We start from the raw sequence: 21,370 nt of genomic DNA, 5'->3' as shown, positions 1-21,370 counted from the left end.
CGACGACAAAGTGTGGGTATGGGCCCCAGTACGTCGCCCAGGCCTGTCGGAGAAGCTCCTGAGCCGCTACTTTGGACCGTACACAATGTTGCGCCGTATCACGGATGTGACGTATGAAGTCCTCCCCGATGGCACTCTACCGAGTTCGCGCCGTCGACCTCAGCCTGAGGTCGTGCACGTACTGCGCATGAAGCCTTACTGTACACAGTAAGGGACGTAGCCTCTTCCGCGTGTTCTTTTTATTAGTGCCTGCAGCCGTTGAGCGGCATGTGACCGTTTGTTCACTTGCTTACTTCCTCCCGTTCACTCAATGTGCGCCCACCGTTTTGCTTTCTTTTTTGGGGAGGGGGAATAATGCCGCCAGGTGTCCCCGGGCGGCGCCGCAAGGACGAAGAAGTGAGGAACTCGCGTGCTCTCGGAGCTGGGACTCTGCTTCTCTGTTGGCGGCTTGCGCCTAGCCTGTGTGATTAAGGACCCATCCGTGACAATATAGTGATACAAGATTATATTCAAGGCATGTGGGATGAAGAAGTTTGCCACACTCCTCATAGCCACCTTGGAATACTTCGATAGGCATGCAAGAAAAGGCTTGTTTGCGCAGCTGCTCGCACCTCCAGGAAGCTTAGGAGTTTGCAAATGGAAGGAAAAAGCTGAAAATATAACAAAAATAGTACCGTATTGGTCAAATTCAAAGGTTGCAAGCATTGGCGGACGGTGGTCGAGGTGTCCACTATAGAAGGTCCGTTATAGGCTGAAAGATCTTCTAGAAGCACGGGTAATTCACATACGAACCTGAGCGCCTAAAGAAGTAGAACGTCCTTGCGGTCTAGTTGGTTCATTGCAGAAAAGATTAGTACTGTGCGTATGCAACAGGACAGGAGAACGAGGAGCATACCTGCGTTGTCGTCTGTGTTCCTCGTTTTCCTGTCCTGTCCCATTCGCGCAGTACTGATCTTTTCCGCTTAAAGAACTTTTCGGTACGAACAACACTGTTCTTTATAGGGAGGCAAGGCATCATTCGCTGATGATGTATGCTGTTGACGAAAGTATGTTTATGCCTCTTCTTCTTAAGCACTTGCTTTTTATGATGGGTTTCAAAGCGCGACAAGACAGAGACGAAAGGAAGAAACACACACGACAAGCGCTTGTCGTGTGTTTCTTTCTTCCTTTCGTCTCCGTCTTGTCGCGCTTTAAAACCCATCATGAATGTTTACCAACTTGCCCAACTTTCTGCCCTCCTTCACTTGCTTTTTCACAAGGAAAAATGGCGGTATATATACTAACACCGTGTTTAAACCACAGCGGGCGTTCGTGAACTCCGGATATGGCTGGGGGTATCATCAGCCCCATTGTCTGCTAAGGGGCGCTGCTCGCTTTCGTTAGCTTCTAATGCCTTTTGAGAACTTCTATCCATGTAGAGTTGTCTAAGCTGTCTAGACTGAACGACTGTATCAGTAAAAAAATGTTACGTGAGCTGCAGCATGTAGCCTCTGCGAGAAGCTTTTTAGGCTCGGAAAAACACACAGACGACAGCGCACCTGCTGGGTCATGTACAGGGTCATAATGCTCATATATGCTGACTTCTAATAAGATTACGTCAAAATGTCATTTCATGCTTGGACACACTTTTCTTCAAGGTACTCGCCAACTGTCAATGATTGGCGGCCTCTGTGGGTACACGGTAAAGCCTGAGAAAAATATCGGACAGCTTTGGCTATGTGTGTTTTTGTGGTTGGCGCTCCCGCCCGGTACCGCCAGCCGAGGGTTACTCCTACGCGCACGCATCGCGGCGTTTTCAAAAATGCATCGATTACGAAATGACCTTTTATATTTTCACAATCTGTTCAAGAACGTACGTGGCTTTACTTCAAGAAAGGACAATGCACAAGTTCACTGTGAAATCAGCAAACTGCTTTGAAAACGTTTGCTCACATGTATTTCTAAGGCACGAAACCTCGGTTTTTATCCCCAACCGGCAACAGCAGCGCCCCCACATATTGGTTACGTCAAAGAACGGAGTTGGCCCATGTGCCTTTTCACTACTTTTGGAGGAACTTCTCTTGGACTGTCGGGAGGGCGTGGAGGAGCTCAGTCCGCAACCCGTCGCTGTTCTACTAGCACAGTTCAGTGTCCAATAAGCCGACACCCATCGACTTGTTGGTCGAAAGCTCTGTACCTTTGCGCCCGGGACAGAACATTACCAGCTACATTCCGCGCTGAAAAATGATCACATCGTGGCTACTACACGGCCGTGAACTAGGCGGAACAGTGAAAATATCTGTTAAGGTTGGTAGGTGAGTTTTGGCACCTAAGGAACACCATTCAAGCTGCTATATCAGACGTGGGACCATCTTCTGCAGACAGTTTCAGCCTTTGGCTTTCACTAATGAGGCACCTGGTGCATCAATTACGTTCCTCAAAAACCAGTTTCACAATCAGGTGTGCAATAAGTCCTGAGCAAACAAGCCGCTTCTTGTCTATGGATTGGAAAAAGGTGTCTTACTGCCTGTTGACCGACATTCGCTTAGGGTTATTTCTCACTGACTGAAGGTCTTATATCGAATGATTATATCGCAAGTACCGAATAGGGCTTTTTAGCGAGTTAAATGGTGCACGAATTTTTCCTTTCACGTCACTTCCTTCGCTGTTGCCTTCGCAATACTTCATGCGCAAGTATAGGTGATGGCGATTACTAGGCTACTGTGCGATGATATGGGCTAGAAGTTTTTTTTCTCAATTCATTTCGTGCTCGGTAGATATTCCACAACGACTGCTCCAGTAGATATGTGTTAACAGTGAGCGCCTCTGAGTGTAGCGTCTGTGTGATGCTCTATTTTCAGTCGACTTGTCATTCTTCCTTTAAGTTGAAGTTCGTCTTCCAGTGAGCGAACGTGTAGTGACAGTCATCCTGTGTACTGATTCCCTTGGATACGATGTTATCTCGGCACGACAGTCAGTGTGCCTCCCGCGTGAGCAAGACCACAACAATGTCACCCCTATACAAGGACTACCCTCTGATGCGCATCCACCTGCGATTTTTCATCCAGTAGTGATCATTGCGGCATCCAGCTTCGAAGAGGCGTTGTAAGAGTGAAAAAGTGGCGTCCACAGTAACGAAGCGCTGCCGGAATCTTAGGGACTGATTGGCCGCTTTGAAACAGGTTACTGTTATTTTTTGTGCGAAGCATACTACTTTAGCTACCACTTCAGCCCTTCACCGTGGTTATGCGCCTCCAAATCACGTGATACATGACGTCACACCACGTGACACGATGACGTCACGACAGTAGAGAAACGGGGGCCCACCTCGCGACGTCGCTGTGGTTGTGCGCCTCCAAATCACGTGATACATGACGTCACACCACGTGACACGATGACGTCACGACAGTGGAGAAACGGGGGCCCACCTCGCGCCGTCGCTGTGGTTGTGCGCCTCCAAATCACGTGACACGATGATGCCACACCACGTGACACGATGACGTCACGGCAGTGGAGAAACGGGGGCCCACCTCGCGCCGTCGCTGTGGTTGTGCGCCTCCAAATCACGTGATACATGACGTCACACCACGTGACACGATGACGTCACGACAGTGGAGAAACGGGGGCCCACCTCGCGCCGTCGCTGTGGTTGTGCTCCTCCAACTCACGTGATACATGACGTCACACCACGTGACACGATGACGTCACGACAGTGGAGAAACGGGGGCCCACCTCGCGCCGTCGCTGTGGTTGTGCGCCTCCAAATTACGCGACACGATGATGCTTCGCATTCTCCAGGCTTAACCAAGTTAAGCCTCAGCCATTTTTTGTTTTTGCACGCTCACCTGGCTTGTCGACTGGGCTGCCGTTTACGCACTTTGTCCAAAGCGTCGTGTTGAGTCAAAGCTCTCCAAACAGACGAGTTCGTACAGCCCGACCCTTCGGTTTCCCAGTAGCCCAAGAAGAAAGCGAAGCCCATACAGCCATATTGGAAGCGCACTCGATGTGCTTTTGGCGGGTTTATACCAGCAATATTCTTGGAAACAGGAGAGGGGAGTTGAACTGCATCAGCTGTTTATTTTTTTTATTGCATCCCTAGTACGTGGTGTTCTCAAAAGCAGTTTGCTTTGAATAATAAAAAAAACGTATCTTGGAATGCCGAGAAGAGCTCTCCCGACTACTGATCAGGGAAACCACAAACGGCATTGCAGGGATAAGAAAAAAACAAACAGTGTTTGTTTTTTCTTGTGTAAAAAAATATCTTCGCGTGATGTGGGTTGTTGACGTATCAACATGTGAGGCCGCTTTACTGCCAATATCATGTATGGCCAGTGTCAGCATCCGCAGGCTAGAAACAATGGCTTCCCGCGGAATGTTTAATGCAACGTTCGCCCAGAATCTTTAATTCTTTCTTTTACAGGTGCCAACTCACCGCAAGTGATACACACATAAGGGAGAACATTCACCTCAAAGCGGATAAGTTGGGAGCACGAAGTTGCTTTCCTTCTTAATCCTGCAACGGCCAGCCTTGAATTTTTCACATCCACGCCAAGGAGATTGAAAAAATGCGGATCACTTGAGCGTGGCTGACTTGTCTCAGTGCAGCTTTTTAAAGTCCGCAGTCGTGAAAACGGGCCCTGGTCTCTCTGTGCAGTGCAGATCATTACGAAAGTGCGAAATATTGTAATCCACTCACACGCTTAGCGTTTCATTTTTAGTTTGGTAGCTTTGCTAAGCTCATTTTCCGGTTTCGGGCATGCTTGCGTACGTCCCTGAAGCCTGCTTTGTTGCGGGTAGCGCACCTTCCCCCCGAGTTGTGGGTAACCTGCCAGGTGTCTACACCTGGCAAGCCTTCACCTGGGTGAATGCCTCGGTGAGGGGTACACCAGGGTGAAGGCCTTCAAGGTAAAGGCGTTTAGGTCAAATGCCTTTAGGTAAAAGCCTTAAGGGTAACGTCTTTATGGTAAACGTCTTTAGGGTGAAGGCCTTCATGGTAAACGCCTTCTGCATGAATGCTTTAATGGCAAAAGCTTCTAGCTCAAATGCCTTTAGCCCGTATCGACCTGAAGTGCCCACCGTAGCTAGTGCTACTCCACTATATTCCGCGCTTTGCCATGCTAATCCGTCTACTAATTGTTTTATTGCGAAAGCACTACTCGCCTCCTAACCTTGAAAATGCCGGTGCATGGTGCAGCATCTCAACTTAATTACGTGATGCAGAAAATGGCGATATATAAACCAGACATTGAATGAGGACAACCTTGGCTAACCTGGAGAAATACGCGTCAAAGAAATATTGCTGCGACTCGGTTTCGAACTCGTGGTGGCACGAAAAAATCGGCTTCGCTGGCCACTGCACGAAGGGCGAGGCGCTCTGATTGGTGCCGTGTGACAAAGGCCGTGCATAACTTTTTGTGTGAAACAGGCCTGGATACCCGTCTGTGAAAGCCTGAGCACTACCTACATGATTAATGACATGTGTCGGTGTTTGTGTTGCAGACATCAGTTTTATGTGCGTCTACTCCCCGCGATGCGAGTGCCAGCCAGTGTGTGTGTGTGTGTGGACATCACCCATGAAAGTCATTGTTTTATGCCATCATCAACCTTCATTCGCACTTACCTTTTCCTCCCCTTCCCTTTCCCCTGTGTGGAGTAGCAGGCCAGGGCCATGTTGCCACCGGCCGACCCCTCCACCTTTTCCTCATTAAAATTCCTTTCTCTCTCTCGCACTACGCTATCACCGCAGCCGACCGCGGCTCGTATAAAACTCCAGCACACTTTTGCGCTGTGCATTCTACGCCGTCTTCTTCATCTTCCATCTGCGCGCAAGTAATGAAAGGCAGGGAAACTCGCTTTCCATCACGCTTGCAGATACGTAGCGTTGGTGTCCATCTGCAAACTTTCGCACAATACTTTGTCCTCAGCAATGCTAGACCACCAGCAATTTTTTATTAGTGACGGGTGAGGGAAAGGGAACTAGGAGTTGTGTAGGGATTGCCGCCGATGCGGTGCGTGCTCGCTGACGTCATGACCCACAATGTGACGTAGTAGCGCATCTTCTGGCCCCTATTTACCGCTGCCGCATCGTTTAGTACAATACTTTGTCCTCAGCAATGCTAGACCACCAGCAATTTTTTATTAGTGACGGGTGAGGGAAAGGGAACTCGGAGTTGTGTAGGGATTGCCGCCGATGCGGTGCGTGCTCGCTGACGTCATGACCCACAATGTGACGTAGTAGCGCATCTTCTGGCCCCTATTTACCGCTGCCGCATCGTTTAGTACGTCGGTTGGTTTAGGCGAGCATCTGTTTTGCTCAAGAGATTTTCTAAAAAAAGTTGTAATCCTTTCGTCGTCGTTCATAACACTTATAAAAGCGGCATCATTCTCGTGTGCAGGTGAACTTCGCTACAAAGCACGAGACAGCGATAGCACGCACATCTTAACCGACGAGCAGTACACAGAGAAGGCCTGCAAAGCTGTCGCCAACCTGGCCATGAAGGTATGTGGGAGCGTTGTGACGTATCTAGGGTGTCATGGTAGGATGCAGAAATCGGGCAAGCTCTTGACAAAAGATGCTGAATAGGGCGTAAGAATGTCGCGAATTGGGTGACGCTCCCCGACTGCCGAAGGGGAACGCTTTCGCGTGCAGGTTCGTACAAGGAAACAAACAAATCAAATAAAACAAAACGAAGCCGTGTTTATGCTTTAAAGGAAATGAGCCAATAAAAAAAACTAAAACAGCAAGAAAAAACACACACTCGACACGCGTACAACACTACGGATAAAAGGAATGAGTTCACCGGATACAAAGCGTCCCAGGTGAAGCGGGAATGCCTTGCAGGCAGCAAGGACGCGGGTTGGTGACGCGATGCATCGCTGGCGTTGCGTCGAAGGAAGCGGTGGTATAGTGCGAGGTGGTAAGGAGCGGGGATCGACACGGGAGACGCCGATGAACTCCTGTCAGCCGCCCCCAAGAACTTGGCAGCTGCAGCAGGAAAACCGTAGCCAAGTCCCGTCGACGGCGTCCCGAAACGCCGTAGGCTTATGCCGGCTATCCAAGGAAGCCTCGGCAGCACGGATCCTCATTCCATCGGGTGCCACTTCCGAACTTGAAAGGGACGCAGTAGGCTTGCGTCGTTGATTCAAGGGAAGTCCTCGGCAGCACGGACCAAAGGTCCGACGGCTGCCACCTCCACGCTTGAATGACCAGACTTCCGCTGCAGTGTCTTCCTTCACACCTCGGTTTACTGACACGTCAGCCTTCCGCTCCTCGTCCCCGCCTCACACACACCATTCGCACGTGCACACACGCAACGCGGGGCTGGCAGGCGCGGCGCTCCGCTTTCCGACGCACCACCGTCGATACGCCGCGAACTCTTCCGACGACGATGGTGTACACCAGACGTAAAAAAAGCAATGCGGCACCTGGATACTTCGGACAAAACATAACATTACGCACGCAGATGAGTAGAGCTTCTGCGGCAGCATCTCTCTCTCTCTCTCTCTCTCACACACACACACACACACACACACACACACACACACACACACACACACACACACGCACGCACGCACGCACGCACGCACGCACGCACGCACGCACGCACGCACACACACACACACACACACACACACACGCACGCACACACACACACACACACACACACACACACACACACACACACACACACACACACACACACACACACACACACATAATAAAAACTGGTTACGGTGGAGTGGAAAGTGCGCAAGCCATGGGCAAGAAAAATAACTTCCCGACCATTAAGTCGACTTTTAGGGTGATATATCGAGGTGTGACGACATTGTACATTGCGGTTTCTAGGCAGTGTTAGTATAGCGTGCGAAGAGATACGCAAAGCAATAGCGTGCGGTAAAAATAGCGTGAAGCGCTGTGCGCATCACGCTAGGAGATTAGCGTTGACACGTACGCTAGCGTTACCTACGCTAGGAGATTAGCGTTGGCAACATAACGGCGTTCATGTCGCCCGCTTCAGAGTGAATTCGTTGTTGTTTCTCTGTTTTTTAGCGTACCCATGCCTATAAATGACACACGGGGCTTTCGCTTTCCCTTATCTCACATACAGAACAAACAATTAGTGAAGAATTTACACTTTCTTTTTAATTTTGTTCGGCTGCTGCGGAGTCCCTAAGCCTAACAAGAGGCGCCGTACGGTGTCTAGATGTGTAGGTGTGACGACCGGCAAGGCCGAAAGCGTAGCATTTTCTTTTTATGTTCACTACGGCTAGAAACAGCGGCTGGAGCAGACACAGACTGAAGCAATAAAACGATAAATGTCTATCATATGATAAAGTTACGAGACAGCAGGTAGCGTTTTTTTTGTCTGTTTCTGTCAGCTATAGTGCAGCGCAGTGCGCATCAGTACCTGGGCTTTATAGCAAAAATGAAAAAAATAATCTTGTAGCCTGCTTAGAATCGGCGAGGAAGAGGCCTAAAATTTTAATGGTTTTGGAGCATAATGTCCCGAATATTTTGGGAAATGGGAGTTTCGCTCCATCAGAGTAACAGGTAAAAAGGCGTCGCACTGCTCCTTGGGCCTGAATGCCACTTCGATGGGCAGTTCATCGAACGGGATCACACATTTGTCACTAGAGGTAACGCTTTTAGCAAATCAAAATCATTTTCTAAGTAGCGTGGTATGCAACGCGAACCTTATGGGCTGAGTGCTACTGATTTTGTGGTGAAGGTGCTCCACTTCCAGTGTGGCCGCGGCCACATGTGCTATAGTCTCCGCGAACATGGCAGGCGTCCTATTCTCACCTGAAGCATTGGACAGCGGCGCGGTCACTTACGCGACTACTCGCTCTGTGAGTGTTTGAAAGCTCTGGCGAGTTTGCCTCACTTCACCAAGCGCTTTACCGCGGCTCAAGCAACCATAATGAGCTCGGTTGAGAGTATCATATACTGTAAGACCGACTTGCATACCGTGTCTCTAAGCTTCAATCAGTCGCAAACCATCATTTCATTCATGGTCAAGGCACTGCTCCCTGAGAGAAAAAGAGAAAACGGTACGCGATTAAAGCGTTAGGAAAGAATCGTATCACTGAGACGCGTGCTTGAATTCATAGACACCTTTATTTCACGCACTGTACGAGGTTGTATACAATCATATGTCCGTGATTTACATTTCTTCTCTGATTTACTCATTTCTTTCAAACAAAACCTTTATTCACGCAGTGTAAAAGGTTGTGCATAATCCCGTGTCCGTTATTTACGTTTCTTTTCTGACTTAGTCATTTCCTTCGCATACACTATCTATTTTTCTACATGTAGGTTCATATTCTATCAATAAATCACTTACGATTGGCTAGATTCCTGTCCGTTATGCAAATGCACTAAGCTTGCATTGCGTTAAAATAGATAGCGCACGGCTGCGTAACGCTGCATAATTTCCAGAAGAAAACTATAAAAAAATGCCGAAATGGAATTTGAATTTGTACTCAGTGCAGAGCCTTCTATAGAGCTGCGCTCAGGAAAAAGCTGCTGCAGTTATGAAGGCCGAGTTGTGCGAGTGAGATATTGAAAACCGTTGCGACTCAGCCGCTATAGTATCTATGCACCCCTCGCATTTTGCCTTGGGACAGTTTACTCGCAGTGAGGTCATGCGCACCTGAAAATAATTGATGTCATCATCATCATCATTATCAGCCTGACTACACCCACTGCAGGGCAAAGGCCCCTCCCACGTCTCTCCAATTAACCCTGTCCTTTGTCAGTTGCCGCCACTGTATCCCCGCAAACTTCTTAATCTCATCCGCCCACCCAACTTTCTGCCACCCCCTGCTATGTTTGCCTTCTCTTGGAATCCACTCCGTTGCCCTTAAGGACCAGCGGTCATCTTGCCTTCGCATTACATGCCCTACCCAAGCCCATTTCTTCCTCTTGACTTCGACTAGGATGTCATTAACCCGCGTTTGTTGTCTCACCCACTCCTCCCTCTTCCGATCTCTTAACGTTACGCCTATCATTTTCCTTTCCATAGCTCGAATAATTGATGTGAACCGGCTTTATTCAGGCACTTCAAAGGCCGGAGGAAGGGGGAGCAAATAGGGATTTAGCTTGTGGCACCACCGCGCCATCATTAAAAAAAGGGCGTGCGCTTCATCTTGCCAATCTTCACACACCTACTCATCTAGACACCATATGCGCAGGTTTCAAGTGAATCGCTTTGGCTTGGATTCTTACACACATGTGGTCGCGAAGAGAAGTTGCACCCGTCTCGCCGTCTCGGTGGTTGCTGTTTAATCGGTGTTGTTAGTACGTTTAGGACAGTTCAGTCTTAACAAAGTGGCAGCCTACGTGGCAACAGCGCAGAGTAATCCCGCTCCTCGTGTACGGTTTGTATTCGTGGGTGATTTAGCGCTACTTCGGGAGGAGAACGTGAAAACATAGCTAGGCTGAACTGGCTACTGGCCCGGTACACGGGTGGTGCGGGCTTATGTCTAAAAATAAAAAAGACAGAAAATATTTTCTTATTTCGACACCGCATGTCGTTACTGTCGGTTGCGTTAGGTTTTGCGTACGTTTGGCTAAAAAAGCCGGTGTGACACACCCGCCACGTGCTTGCGGATAGCGTACGCAAGCGCTTGTACACTATACTAAAACTGTCTACTCGCGCACAACCTTGACTGTGCCTCCAGCCGGGTAGACATCGCCTGAGCCTAGTCCAGGGAGAAGACGCTGCCATTCTATCCAACGTCGCGTTTTTCGACAACACTAACTTTACCAATCGCCTACGTTTATCTTCACGCCACCAAGCCATATCGCAACAAAAAATCGATGGGGACACTTCAGCTCCGCCTAAGGGGTACGATGCTATAGCGTCAGGGGTTAATTTTCTTATATGCAGAAGCTCATTCTGTACATTACATTGGTAGATTCCTGGGAGTCCCCAGACACGTCCTGGTGCAGTGGCCCAGCGGTTAAGCGATGCGCCACTGACCTGCGATGGCGGGTGCTCCCAGCGGTTGGCCTTGTGCGGCCCAGGTTGCTCTTCCCAACCGACCAGTCATTCCTTGAACTGCCACCGTGACCCCTTTTCTCACTATCCGATGGACAGGTTGTGATGACAACGCAAGGTCACGTGACCTGTACGGTCCACCTGCCTCCTAGGTTGCTCTGTGGGCACCACCTGCCACAGTCATACTCGTGATATTATGCGAAGCATACTACTTTAGCTACCACTTCAGCCCTTCACCGTGGTTATGCGCCTCCAAATCACGTGATACTTGACGTCACACCACGTGACACGATGACGTCACGACAGTAGAGAAACGGGGGCCCACCTCGCGCCGTCCCTGTGGTTGTGCGCCTCCAAATCACGTGATACATGACGTCACACCACGTGACACGATGACGTCATGACAGTGGAGAAACGGGGGCCTACCTCGCGCCGTCGCTGTGGTTGTGCGCCTCCAAATCACGTGATACATGACGTCACACCACGTGATACGATGACGTCACGACAGTGGAGAAACGGGGGCCCACCTCGCGCCGTCGCTGTGGTTGTGCACCTCCAAATTACGCGACACGATGATGCTTCGCATTCTTCAGGCTTAACCAAGTTAAGCCTCAGCCATTTTTTTCGCTCAAAACACCGACAACGCCGACGCCGAACAGGTTCTTTAACGCCATCGCGCTGAAAGAAGAAAAAAATTATGGTAGATTTGCATCGTTAGACCAGATGCGAATTAGATGCGCTAGCAGTTCGGTTTTCCTTGCGGTTCCAGTGTTCAATCCAGTGCCAACGGATGGCAGTTGTTCTGATAGCGATAATGGGTTAGTGCCCATATATGCCAAAATGGTCATTCTTTATATATTCATAGATACCTGAGAGTCTTCCTTGTACTCTTGGAAAAATGCTACAGGGCGCGAGCGATGCGCCACTGCTCTTCTGAGGCAGGTGCTGCCATCGGTGGGAGTTGGGTTTCTTGAGTTGGGTTGCTGACTAGGTTGCTCTTCGTGAGCAGCCTGTGAGGTTTAATTCAGCTGCCGCTTTACACGGTGGGCAGGCTGCCACAAAACTGGCTTCAGACAAACACACGAACAGATAAACACACAACTACTAAATGCGGGGAATGACCACTGGAAGTGCTAGCTCGCTAAAGAAACAAAAAACAAAACAACTAATCGTTCGTTGCCAATTCGCTCCTTATTGTCGTAAGTGCGCGTCGCAAAGGGAAAAACACCCAGTCTCGAAAACGTATTACCAACTGCTTCTACAGAACACGTCCTGAGCGCACAAATACCAATTTCTAACTGACAGCTTTCTGGAACTCCGCTGGAACGCTATTGGGAGAAATTTTATGTGAAAAGATATGAGCGCAATTAACAGCGCTCGTTTACATCTGTGGCGTAATGTAAGCAGGCGGCGTAATGGAAGCAATTAACGCTGCATTAGTGAATGAGTCGTAGTTCAGTTCTTCGAAAAATTGTCCTTGCTTTTTAAACAAGAACTGTCAGCTCGCGATTCCTTCGCCAATTCTCCTCAGTGTGTATTGCCTTTTAGCTTGCATTCTGAGACCACTTTGAGCCAAAATAGCCGCTTAAAAAGGTATGAAGTCTATTAGGCGTCAAAATCGAAAGTTCCGAACTGTACCCTAGACAGAATGCAGTTACGCAGTGTCATGTCCACGTTATAACGGGTGCCAGTGTTCGTGACAGCAAGCTGAGGAGATGGTCTTAACTTTCTCACTTGCGGTGGTGATATGGGGTGAGATATTTCTGAGGGAGCAGAAATCACAGTGACTGCTTCACCACGCTGAACACCTCAACCGCGTAACGACGGAAAACGCGATTGGAACGATAGAGGGATGCAGAAAGAGGGACCGTTTCGTATGGTTCCAAATTAGTTCTTATAACTCGGGCTCTTCAACTGGTAGGGACATCGCAAAGGACATGGTTATTTTTGCAATTCCCCTCCCCTGAAACGCAGACGGCATGGCAGGGATTCGATCGATCCCTAGACATCGTGCTGAGTAGCCTTGCGTCATAGCCAATGGGCCACCGCAGAGGTGCCGCGCAGAGCGGTGCTAGGAACGATACTGTACGAGCACTGTAGAATGCTGCAGCAATGCAAGTTGGAAGCAATAGGACTTTAGACGAGCTCATAGACTAACTCCTTAGAACGCGAAATAGCGCCTTTGTTTGACAGCAACTTCGTTGACGTTAAGTGGGAATCTCTCCTGCACTGCCCAGCATCTAGAATGGTCTAAGTCCAGCTTGAAATCCAGAAGACTGTGCAATGCAGAGAAGGCGTAGGAATGGAGCGAAACGCGCCGACCACGTGGAGCTAACTTCAGGGATCGAGTTCGCTCGGCGGGGAGGGCGAGGTGAACAAGCTGGGAGGGAGGATATATGAATGCGCAGGAAAGGAGCACCAAATTTCATGTCTTTTGTCGAATATCACGTGAGCAGCAGCACCGCAGAACATTCTAAGGGAGGCGCATGCGGACCAGCTAGGAATTGTGGGGAACTCCGCTAGCCGAGATGCCGAGCCAGTAGCGTTCTCTCTCGTTATTTATTTATTTATTTATTTATTATACTCTCAGGGTACAAATGTACATTATATAGGGGAGGGGCGGATGCAGAGGCATACACATTTTACACAAAAAAGTTATTAGTAAAAAATATACAAAATCTCTGTAAAACCAGTACAAACAACGAAAGTAAGCATACAAAAAGAATGAAAAAGAACAAAGGTACAAAGAGTAAACTACGACATCGGTAACGGTGTTAATAAATACAGAAAAATATGGCAAGGAAAACAAATAATAAACAAGGAATGCAGTTCCTATAAACAAACAGTCGTATTGGGAATATGAACACCATCTATGAACGCCATAATGATGATATGAGCACTAGCTATGAAAAGAAACTGTGTATTGCTGATTTAAAGTTCTCAATTTCAGATATACTTGTTAGTGATGCTGGTAGGTTATTCCAGTCATTGCTTGTCCGAGGAAAAAACGAGTATTAATATGCAAGCGTATTTGAGTGTGGAATATGTACCTTTTTGCTGTGGTCACTGTGAGTTGAAATGTATGACGGTGGTTGAACCCAAAGATAGCGCAAGGTTATGTTATGATGGTATATTTTATGAAAGAGAGACAGGCGAGATAGCTTTCTTCGTGTCGATAAAAGTGGTAGTTGTAAGTAGGTTTTCATATTAGTAACACTAGCGGTCCTTTGGCAGTTGTATAAGATAAACCGGGCTGAGCGGTTTTGTATTGCCTCAAGAGAATGTATGAGTATTACGTGACATGGAACCAATACAGATGACGCGTATTCAAGTTGTGGACGAATGTAAGTTGTGTACAATAGTAATTTTAATGATGATGGCGCAAGGTGGAAATTACGGCGTATATATCCCAGGGTGCTACTGGCTTTAGAAGTGATATAACTGACATGCGATTTCCAAGATAGATTATTGGTAATGAGGTAGGTTTGCTTTATGATGTAATGAGCGGGCAGCGATGACGTTGAGATAGAGCTTCAGCCTCGCGTGCAATAGTACCTGGGCCCGAATACTGGTGCCGCGCCACCCTCTTGCGGGTTTAACCCGCCGCGGTGGCTCAGTGGTTACGGCGCTCGGCTGCTGACCCGAAAGACGCGGGTTAGATCCCAGCCGCGGCGGCTGAATTTCCATGGAGGCGAAATTCTAGAGGCCCGTGTACTGTGCGATGTCAGTGCACGTTAAAGACCCCAGATGGTTCAAATTTCCGGAGCCCTTCAATACGGCGTCCCTCATATCCTGATTTGCTTCGGGACGTTAAACCCCAATAAACCAAACCAAACTTCTTCCGGGTTTAGAAAGAAAGACCGCGTGTCAATGGAATTGCATAATCCAGTCCAATCCAGGCCCGGGCACGGCCTGATCTATGTGACCAGAACCAAAAACGCGCTCCCTCACCAGAACAAGAGTTAGGCACTCTGGTGTAGTATTTGGTTTGGTTTGGTTTGGTTTATGGGGTTTTACGTCCCAAAGCGACTCAGGCTATGAGGGACGCCGTAGTGCAGGGCTCCGGAAATTTCGACCACCTGGGGTTCTTTAACGTGCACTGACATCGCACAGTACACGGGCCTCTAGAATTTCGCCTCCATCGAAATTCATCCGCGCGGGCGGCGTATGTGGCCGCTGCCTATGAACAATCTGATTAACCTTCCTATGTGATGTAATGTGCGTGTTTAAGTGCGTGCTACGCTCATCACGAGAACGGAGGGTGAGTGCGCAGTGAGGTGTGACTGAAAGGACACGTGCACTGCCCCCAAGTGAGGGCACAGTGTACTGAGAGCCTGTTGCAGGAACGGATGCGGAAGGAGGTGAAGGGTGCGTGGAAGTCCGCGTTCACCCGCGTAGAGGGCGAGGCAGAGGGCGAAGCAGAACGCAATGCGTGGATTTCGCGCAAGGCTACAGAGAGCGGATGAACAACGTAAGCCTAAGCGAACTCTGGATGCCCATGCTCCTAGCGAGTGAAAGTGACTGCGAGGCACGTCACCACCGACTGGCCGCACTGTCAGTGCGTGTTTAGATGGTACGTGGTTTCATTTCGATGTACGGTGGTAGCAGCTGCGCAGCCCAGGGTTAATTCGAGAAACATGGGAGAGGTATTTTTCCCGCAGTGGGGTTAATTAGGCTGATGATGATGATAGTCGCTGTGCCAGTGGCGGCATACAGCTTGACGCGCAGAGAAGAGTATACAGACAGAATGATCCGGCGAAAGAAGCCCAAAGTTTACATTCTTTTCTTTTTTTATTTGTCGTTGTGCGTAATGCGTGAAACTTGACTTTGTCGGTGCCTACTTGTAGGTAACTAAGTGTTTTTTGTTTCGCGGCCCAGTTTTTATCTCTGTTCATTTTAACTAAACTCTGGTCTTGCCGGTTTTCCCTGTCCAGGGCCTCTTCTGCATGGGACGCGCTGCGGGCTTCGTCTCCGCCTCAGATTTTTCAGCCCTGGACGAACGAGAGTTCGAGGAGAGCCCGGTCGCCGATCCACGGAACGCCGTCCTCGCTGTGTGCTACACGTCGGGGACGACGGGCATGCCCAAGGGCGCTGAGGTCACCCACTACAACTACGTGGCCAGTTTCTACATTACGAGGTAGAAAAGAGCAATAGACTTGGAGTGTTTTTTTTTACTGATGCGAATAACAGAGAAAACAGACCCTTTTCGGGTCGCTGAAAGGAAAATAGAAAACAAGTGCAGGACAATCACACATCTTATGTGACAATTCTGCGACAGCTGTTGCATTTATCGTCGATGGTTATTTCGATGCTTTCGATGGTGTACTGAATACTTGTGCTCTAACACGATGCTTCCCACACGTGAGAGAATTTCTCTGTAGACCGAAAGTGGGCGCAGGTGGGATGAGGGTGTAGTAGGGTCGGTGGGTAGCGCCTACCTAGGAAGGTGGCAGGGGCTACTGAAGGGCACGTGCCTGACGTTCGCGCTTCATTTTTGATTCGATTCCAGCGTGCGTTTCTTGTTGCACTGGTGTTGGCTTCTTGTGGGTGCAGGCTTTGTGGAGGGTATAGGTGGATGGGATGTGGAGGCGATTCTGGAGAGTAACGTTTGTTTGGTGGGTAAAACTTCTGGAAGATGAAGGCAGCCGATAGCCGAGTGGGATAAATGGCCTTTATGTAGAAACAAATGAACCCTTCCTAGCAGACAGAAGAACAATGCTCACGAGCGCATATGTACGGAAAATAAGATCCAAAACATATTTGTTATCATATTGTTACGAAGTGCACCTGCAGAACACTATTCAACAATAAACCGCAATCGATCAGAACACTGCTTCTCCGTTTCCAGGATAGTTGCAGGAATTTGGAAATTGTGGACAGCCTTCCTGATGTCACCTCAAGACACGATCCTCTGCCCCCATGGTACAGCTTTCCCACTGTGTATGACATGACGTTAACACACTTCCGAAAAAAAAGAACCACCACTACATGGGCAGATATTACAGGAATACAGGGCACTGCAAGAAAAATATGCGAACTACATAGAATTTTGCACTGATGGCTCAAAAACAGCTGAATATGTCAGAAGTGCGGTTGTACAAGGAAACCAGCAAAAAATAGTAAGACTTCCATTACTAAGGCTTCCATTCTAAAAGTAAGGCTTCCATTCCAAAAAATAGTAAGGGTTCTGTGCATCCATTTTTACTGCCGAATGTTATGCAGTCTCCACATCAGTTGGCAGAATAATAGGTAACAGCATTGAAAACAGCATAATATACACTGATTAAATTAACGTGCTCATGGCATTACACTGCAGAAATACACTCGAGCCGTTAGTAGGAAGCATACTACACAACAGAAAAAAAACAGAATGCATGGAAGCAAGCAGAATGCATAAAATGTAGCTGGGTTCCGAGCCACGTTGGAATATACGGTAACGAAAGAGCCGACAAATATGCTGCGCAAGCTCTCAGGCACGAAATAAAGAAAGACAACATACCCCATAGAGATTTCATGACATTAATACACAGCAATCTAAACGCTAAATGACAGACAACCTGAGACAGTAAAGAACAAACTCCATTTGGTAAAGCTCCTACTGGGTGGATGGAAACCTTGCAGTCACCAGAAACGTTTCATAGAAGTGATTTTATGCCGTCTCCGTACTGAACATAGGGAGCTCACACTCAACTACTCACCTTACACTAAAAAGAAGAAAAACTTATTTGTGAAAAATGCGGAGATGAAATTACAGTAAACCACATGTTATTCTCATGCAGAGAACTTGAATCACTGCGAAAAAAATGTTTTACGACATGCTACAAAAATTCCTACATGCTACGTTTTAGGTCAAGATGCCCTTATCGATATCCGAAGTGTTTTTAGCTTTTTAGGGCAAGAAGACCTCCTTGACAAGTCTGAATTCCAACCATGGGTTTTGATACATATGCTTATGCACCTCAGCCACCTTCGCATTCCTGAGAAGGGTGTTTTTTTTTTATTTGGTCGGTTGGGAGCCTCGAGATCCTAGTCCAGGCAACGATGGTTGCTGAGGTTACTGACACTCTTTAAAGCTTCCACTAATAGCAATTTTTAAATTTCCTTTCATTTCTCATTACTAAAAAGTACGAGCTAAAGTTTTAGGCCCTCTACACCACCGATCAGTTTTTCGCATTTTTAAAAAATTCTGAAGAAAACCTTCCCTATAGACCTCCTTCATGTTTGCAAACAAGCGAGGTGGCGCTGCAGTCGCTAGCGGGCTCGCGGTAGGCAAGAGGCCAGGGAGTGGCGTCGAGTTGAGGTGGTGCAGCGCCGGTTTTTAAGGCTTGATTGAAGGCGCGTTTTGAGTTTCTGAGAATCATAACAATGGATGATGCTTTCAACTTAGTATTCCTCGAAGTACACGGGCTCGCGTTGGCCATGTACGGCGTATTTCTCCACAGTGTATTGTATTATGGCTAGAAGGCGTTTCTGCCGTTGGTTTCTACCCTAAGCATTAAATAAAGTAATGTTTTTGACATTCTGCACTAGCAAGAATGATTTTACATCCGGACAGCGGTGAGGGAAGTACTGGCGTTTTTTCGGCACAGCCGACGTGCGCTCACCGTCTGATAACACACGTGTCGCGCAGTGCGAAAAGTGGGGACAGAGTCGATCGCGTCCCGATCTCATCTGTCTCGCGTAACCGCTGTTTTTAGCCGCCAGATCAGGCACCAGCCAGGGCGAGTTCTCCCCTTCTTAAACTGTCGCATTGGTTAGAGCGAAAAATTTGGATTCCTGATATTATATTCCTTCCTAGCCCTGGGTCTTCTGTTTGGTTACGAATAATTATAGCAAAATATTCAGCAGAATTTTATGAAATTGCGGTTTTTAGATCTGTGGTCGCCCAAAATTGTGAGGTAATGAGTTTTCTGATGGTCCTGGCACGTCGCGAATTCCGCGGGTTTCCGACGACGGAGCACCACAATGGTAGTATCACTACAAAGAACAGGGACCAGAGGTTTCGTTGATTTCAGTGCCGCATTTCTTTGACCAAAGCGAAAGAGAAGAGGCCATAACCGAGGGAATACACTTAAAAGTTTGTTTTGTGATCTACCACATTTTCTGATTGGCATCTCTCACCCCCTCATAAATTTGTAACGAATGGAAATAGAATGATTGTATTTGTCGCGGACGATTCCAGAGACGTTGAGGAATGCAATAAATCTCTTGATTTTTTTCCTACAGGAGCAGTAGTATGCTGGTTATTTTTATAAGAAAGGTACTGAGAATCTAAAAAAAGAAGTAATACCGCCAGCATAGAGAATAGGCCTTTGGGAACATGCTGGCATAAAAAATTTCCGCACTTTCTACTTAAGTATTCAAGACTCAGGGTGACTTGACGAGGGTGTTAATTATAGTTATTCAAGAAATTTACCAGGTATAGCTGAAAATAAAACGCATTGCTGAAATTAGCAGAGAAATTTCATATTTGCATCAAATTTGGTTACATATATCTCATGCATCAATAAAAAAAACACTTTTCATTGCTTCATCCCCTGTCAATCTCGCTACGTGCCTCTGTTGGTAGCCTGCCTGCGGTTGTTTCTTTCTAAACAGGCTTCACGATCATGTGCTACTTCATGAAGCAGCTTATGACATATGCATGATGCAGTGAAAAGCATATGGCTTTTATCACACTTAAAGTACGCTGTTCGAAGCATGCCAATATGACCGCGCAAGATTGTCACAACTGTTACCAGACTTCTTTCTACAAAAATCAAATAATTATATCGGTCATGTTAAGAAACAGTTTGAAGTATGTATTAAATGCCCTAAAACGCGCCATTATACGTTCGTATAGCTTCTACACACGTTAAAACATGCTGTGCTATCAACAAAATAACGCACTCCTTGGTGGAGGCTGGCCCTGCCGGCGCCCGTGCACATCAGCTCAAGGTGATAAATACGTGCGCAGCTACACACATGCTTTTTCTTTTCCTTGCGCAATTTTAAGCGTACCATGCTGTTGTTCAGGTGAACAAGCGCGGCAATTTCCCTGCTATGAAGTACGTTGACTGGCAGCGCCGGTCTACACCCAGACTTCGCGCTTTTACTACCGCGGCCGATTTCCCAAATGCGGTATTTATATGCGAGAAACCTATTAAGGCTAATCTAATTTTCCGTATTATGATACTACGCGGATCCAGCAGCGACGCAGCTGGTCAGTACATGCTGCTTCTGCAGTGCGCAGCCACGATGCAGCCGCCGGTAGCTGCGCCAGCTGCGGTAGGCACGGGCAGGCGGAACCTGTTTTGCCTACCACGCGAAAGTCGCTACTGCCATCAGCGCCACCGCATCTCCGTGACGTCGCGGGGTGAAGGAGGTCTATACCTTCTGTTTGGCGCATGTGACAACACAACACAACGCTTCTGCTCTTAGCCGAGGCTTCACACACGTGACACAATTTCTCTGTAGACTGAAAGTGGGTGTAGGTGGGATGAGGGTGCAGTAGGGGAGGTCGCTGGTGGGTGGGGCTCCTGAAGGGCATCTGACTTTCTCACTGCGTCTTTAGTTCGATTTGACCGTGCCTTGTTCCACTGGTGTGTGAGCTTCTAGTGGGTGCAGGCCTTGTGGAAGGTATAGGTGGTTCGGATGGTGGAGCTGATTCCTGCGAGTAAAGTTGGGTGGTAATAAGGGAGTAATTACTAATTGACATCCACCCGAGCGCAACCATACGGCTGCAAAGGAAAGCTATACAGCTTTGGGGGATTCCCCTAAAAATTTGACCGCTTCGAGTTATTGATCAATTCGCTCTCGCGCTTCTATGAGCTTGCCCTCCCGATTAGCTCAGTTGGTGGAGCGACTACTGCGATGAAGCGGTGGTCCCGGGTTTGAACCCCAAACCAGGATGAATTTTTCTTTTACTAAGTTTCTGAGAAAGCTGTGTAGCTTTCTTTTATAGCGGTATGGCTGCGCTCTGGTGAGTGTCAATGAGTAATCACTCCCTTATTATATATGTACTCCACCTTGGGGGATTCCCCCCAAAATTTGGCCAGGAAAGTTGGTTGGGCTGGTGGCACTTCTGGAGGATGAAGGCGGCCGACAGCTGGTGGGGCTGGTCGGTGGTAAGGTGGTCTCCTTGGTAAAGAGCTGCCCACTGTACTGCTACTGCACTGAGCACCAGCAGTACAGTAGCACTGAATTGGTTCTATTAGAAATATGATAATACGATTTTGATGCCACAAATTAAGTCTAGTGGGATTTATTTCGTGTAATTCGGAAAAGATATAGAACGAAGTCTAGAAGGAACAAGAAACTTCACAGCGGGAAAGCAGCACACGGAAAGAACACAATACCGGGAAACAAGCATCATGGTAAGATGCTTGACTGCGGCTAAAAAAGAACGG

At 48.0% G+C, this 21,370-nt stretch overlaps 1 protein-coding gene across 1 annotated transcript in view; it reads left to right on the top strand.

The window, feature by feature from the left end:
- LOC149369549 (putative 4-coumarate--CoA ligase 1) overlaps window positions 1–21,370 on the top strand; it is a 92,388-nt gene that overhangs the window by 21,570 nt on the left and 49,448 nt on the right. The window contains exons 4-5 of the mRNA XM_089558878.1: window positions 6,375–6,478; window positions 15,917–16,119. Of these exons, the coding sequence (XP_089415004.1) occupies window positions 6,375–6,478; window positions 15,917–16,119 (307 nt within the window). The remainder of the gene's footprint in view (window positions 1–6,374; window positions 6,479–15,916; window positions 16,120–21,370) is intronic.

The sequence above is a fragment of the Amblyomma mixtum genome, chromosome 1 (genome assembly GCF_055824585.1).
Source record: "Amblyomma mixtum isolate Tamu chromosome 1, ASM5582458v1, whole genome shotgun sequence".
Lineage (NCBI taxonomy): Eukaryota > Metazoa > Arthropoda > Arachnida > Ixodida > Ixodidae > Amblyomma > Amblyomma mixtum.
Note: the sequence above shows the minus strand (reverse complement) of the source record. Positions and strands in the feature narration are given on the sequence as shown.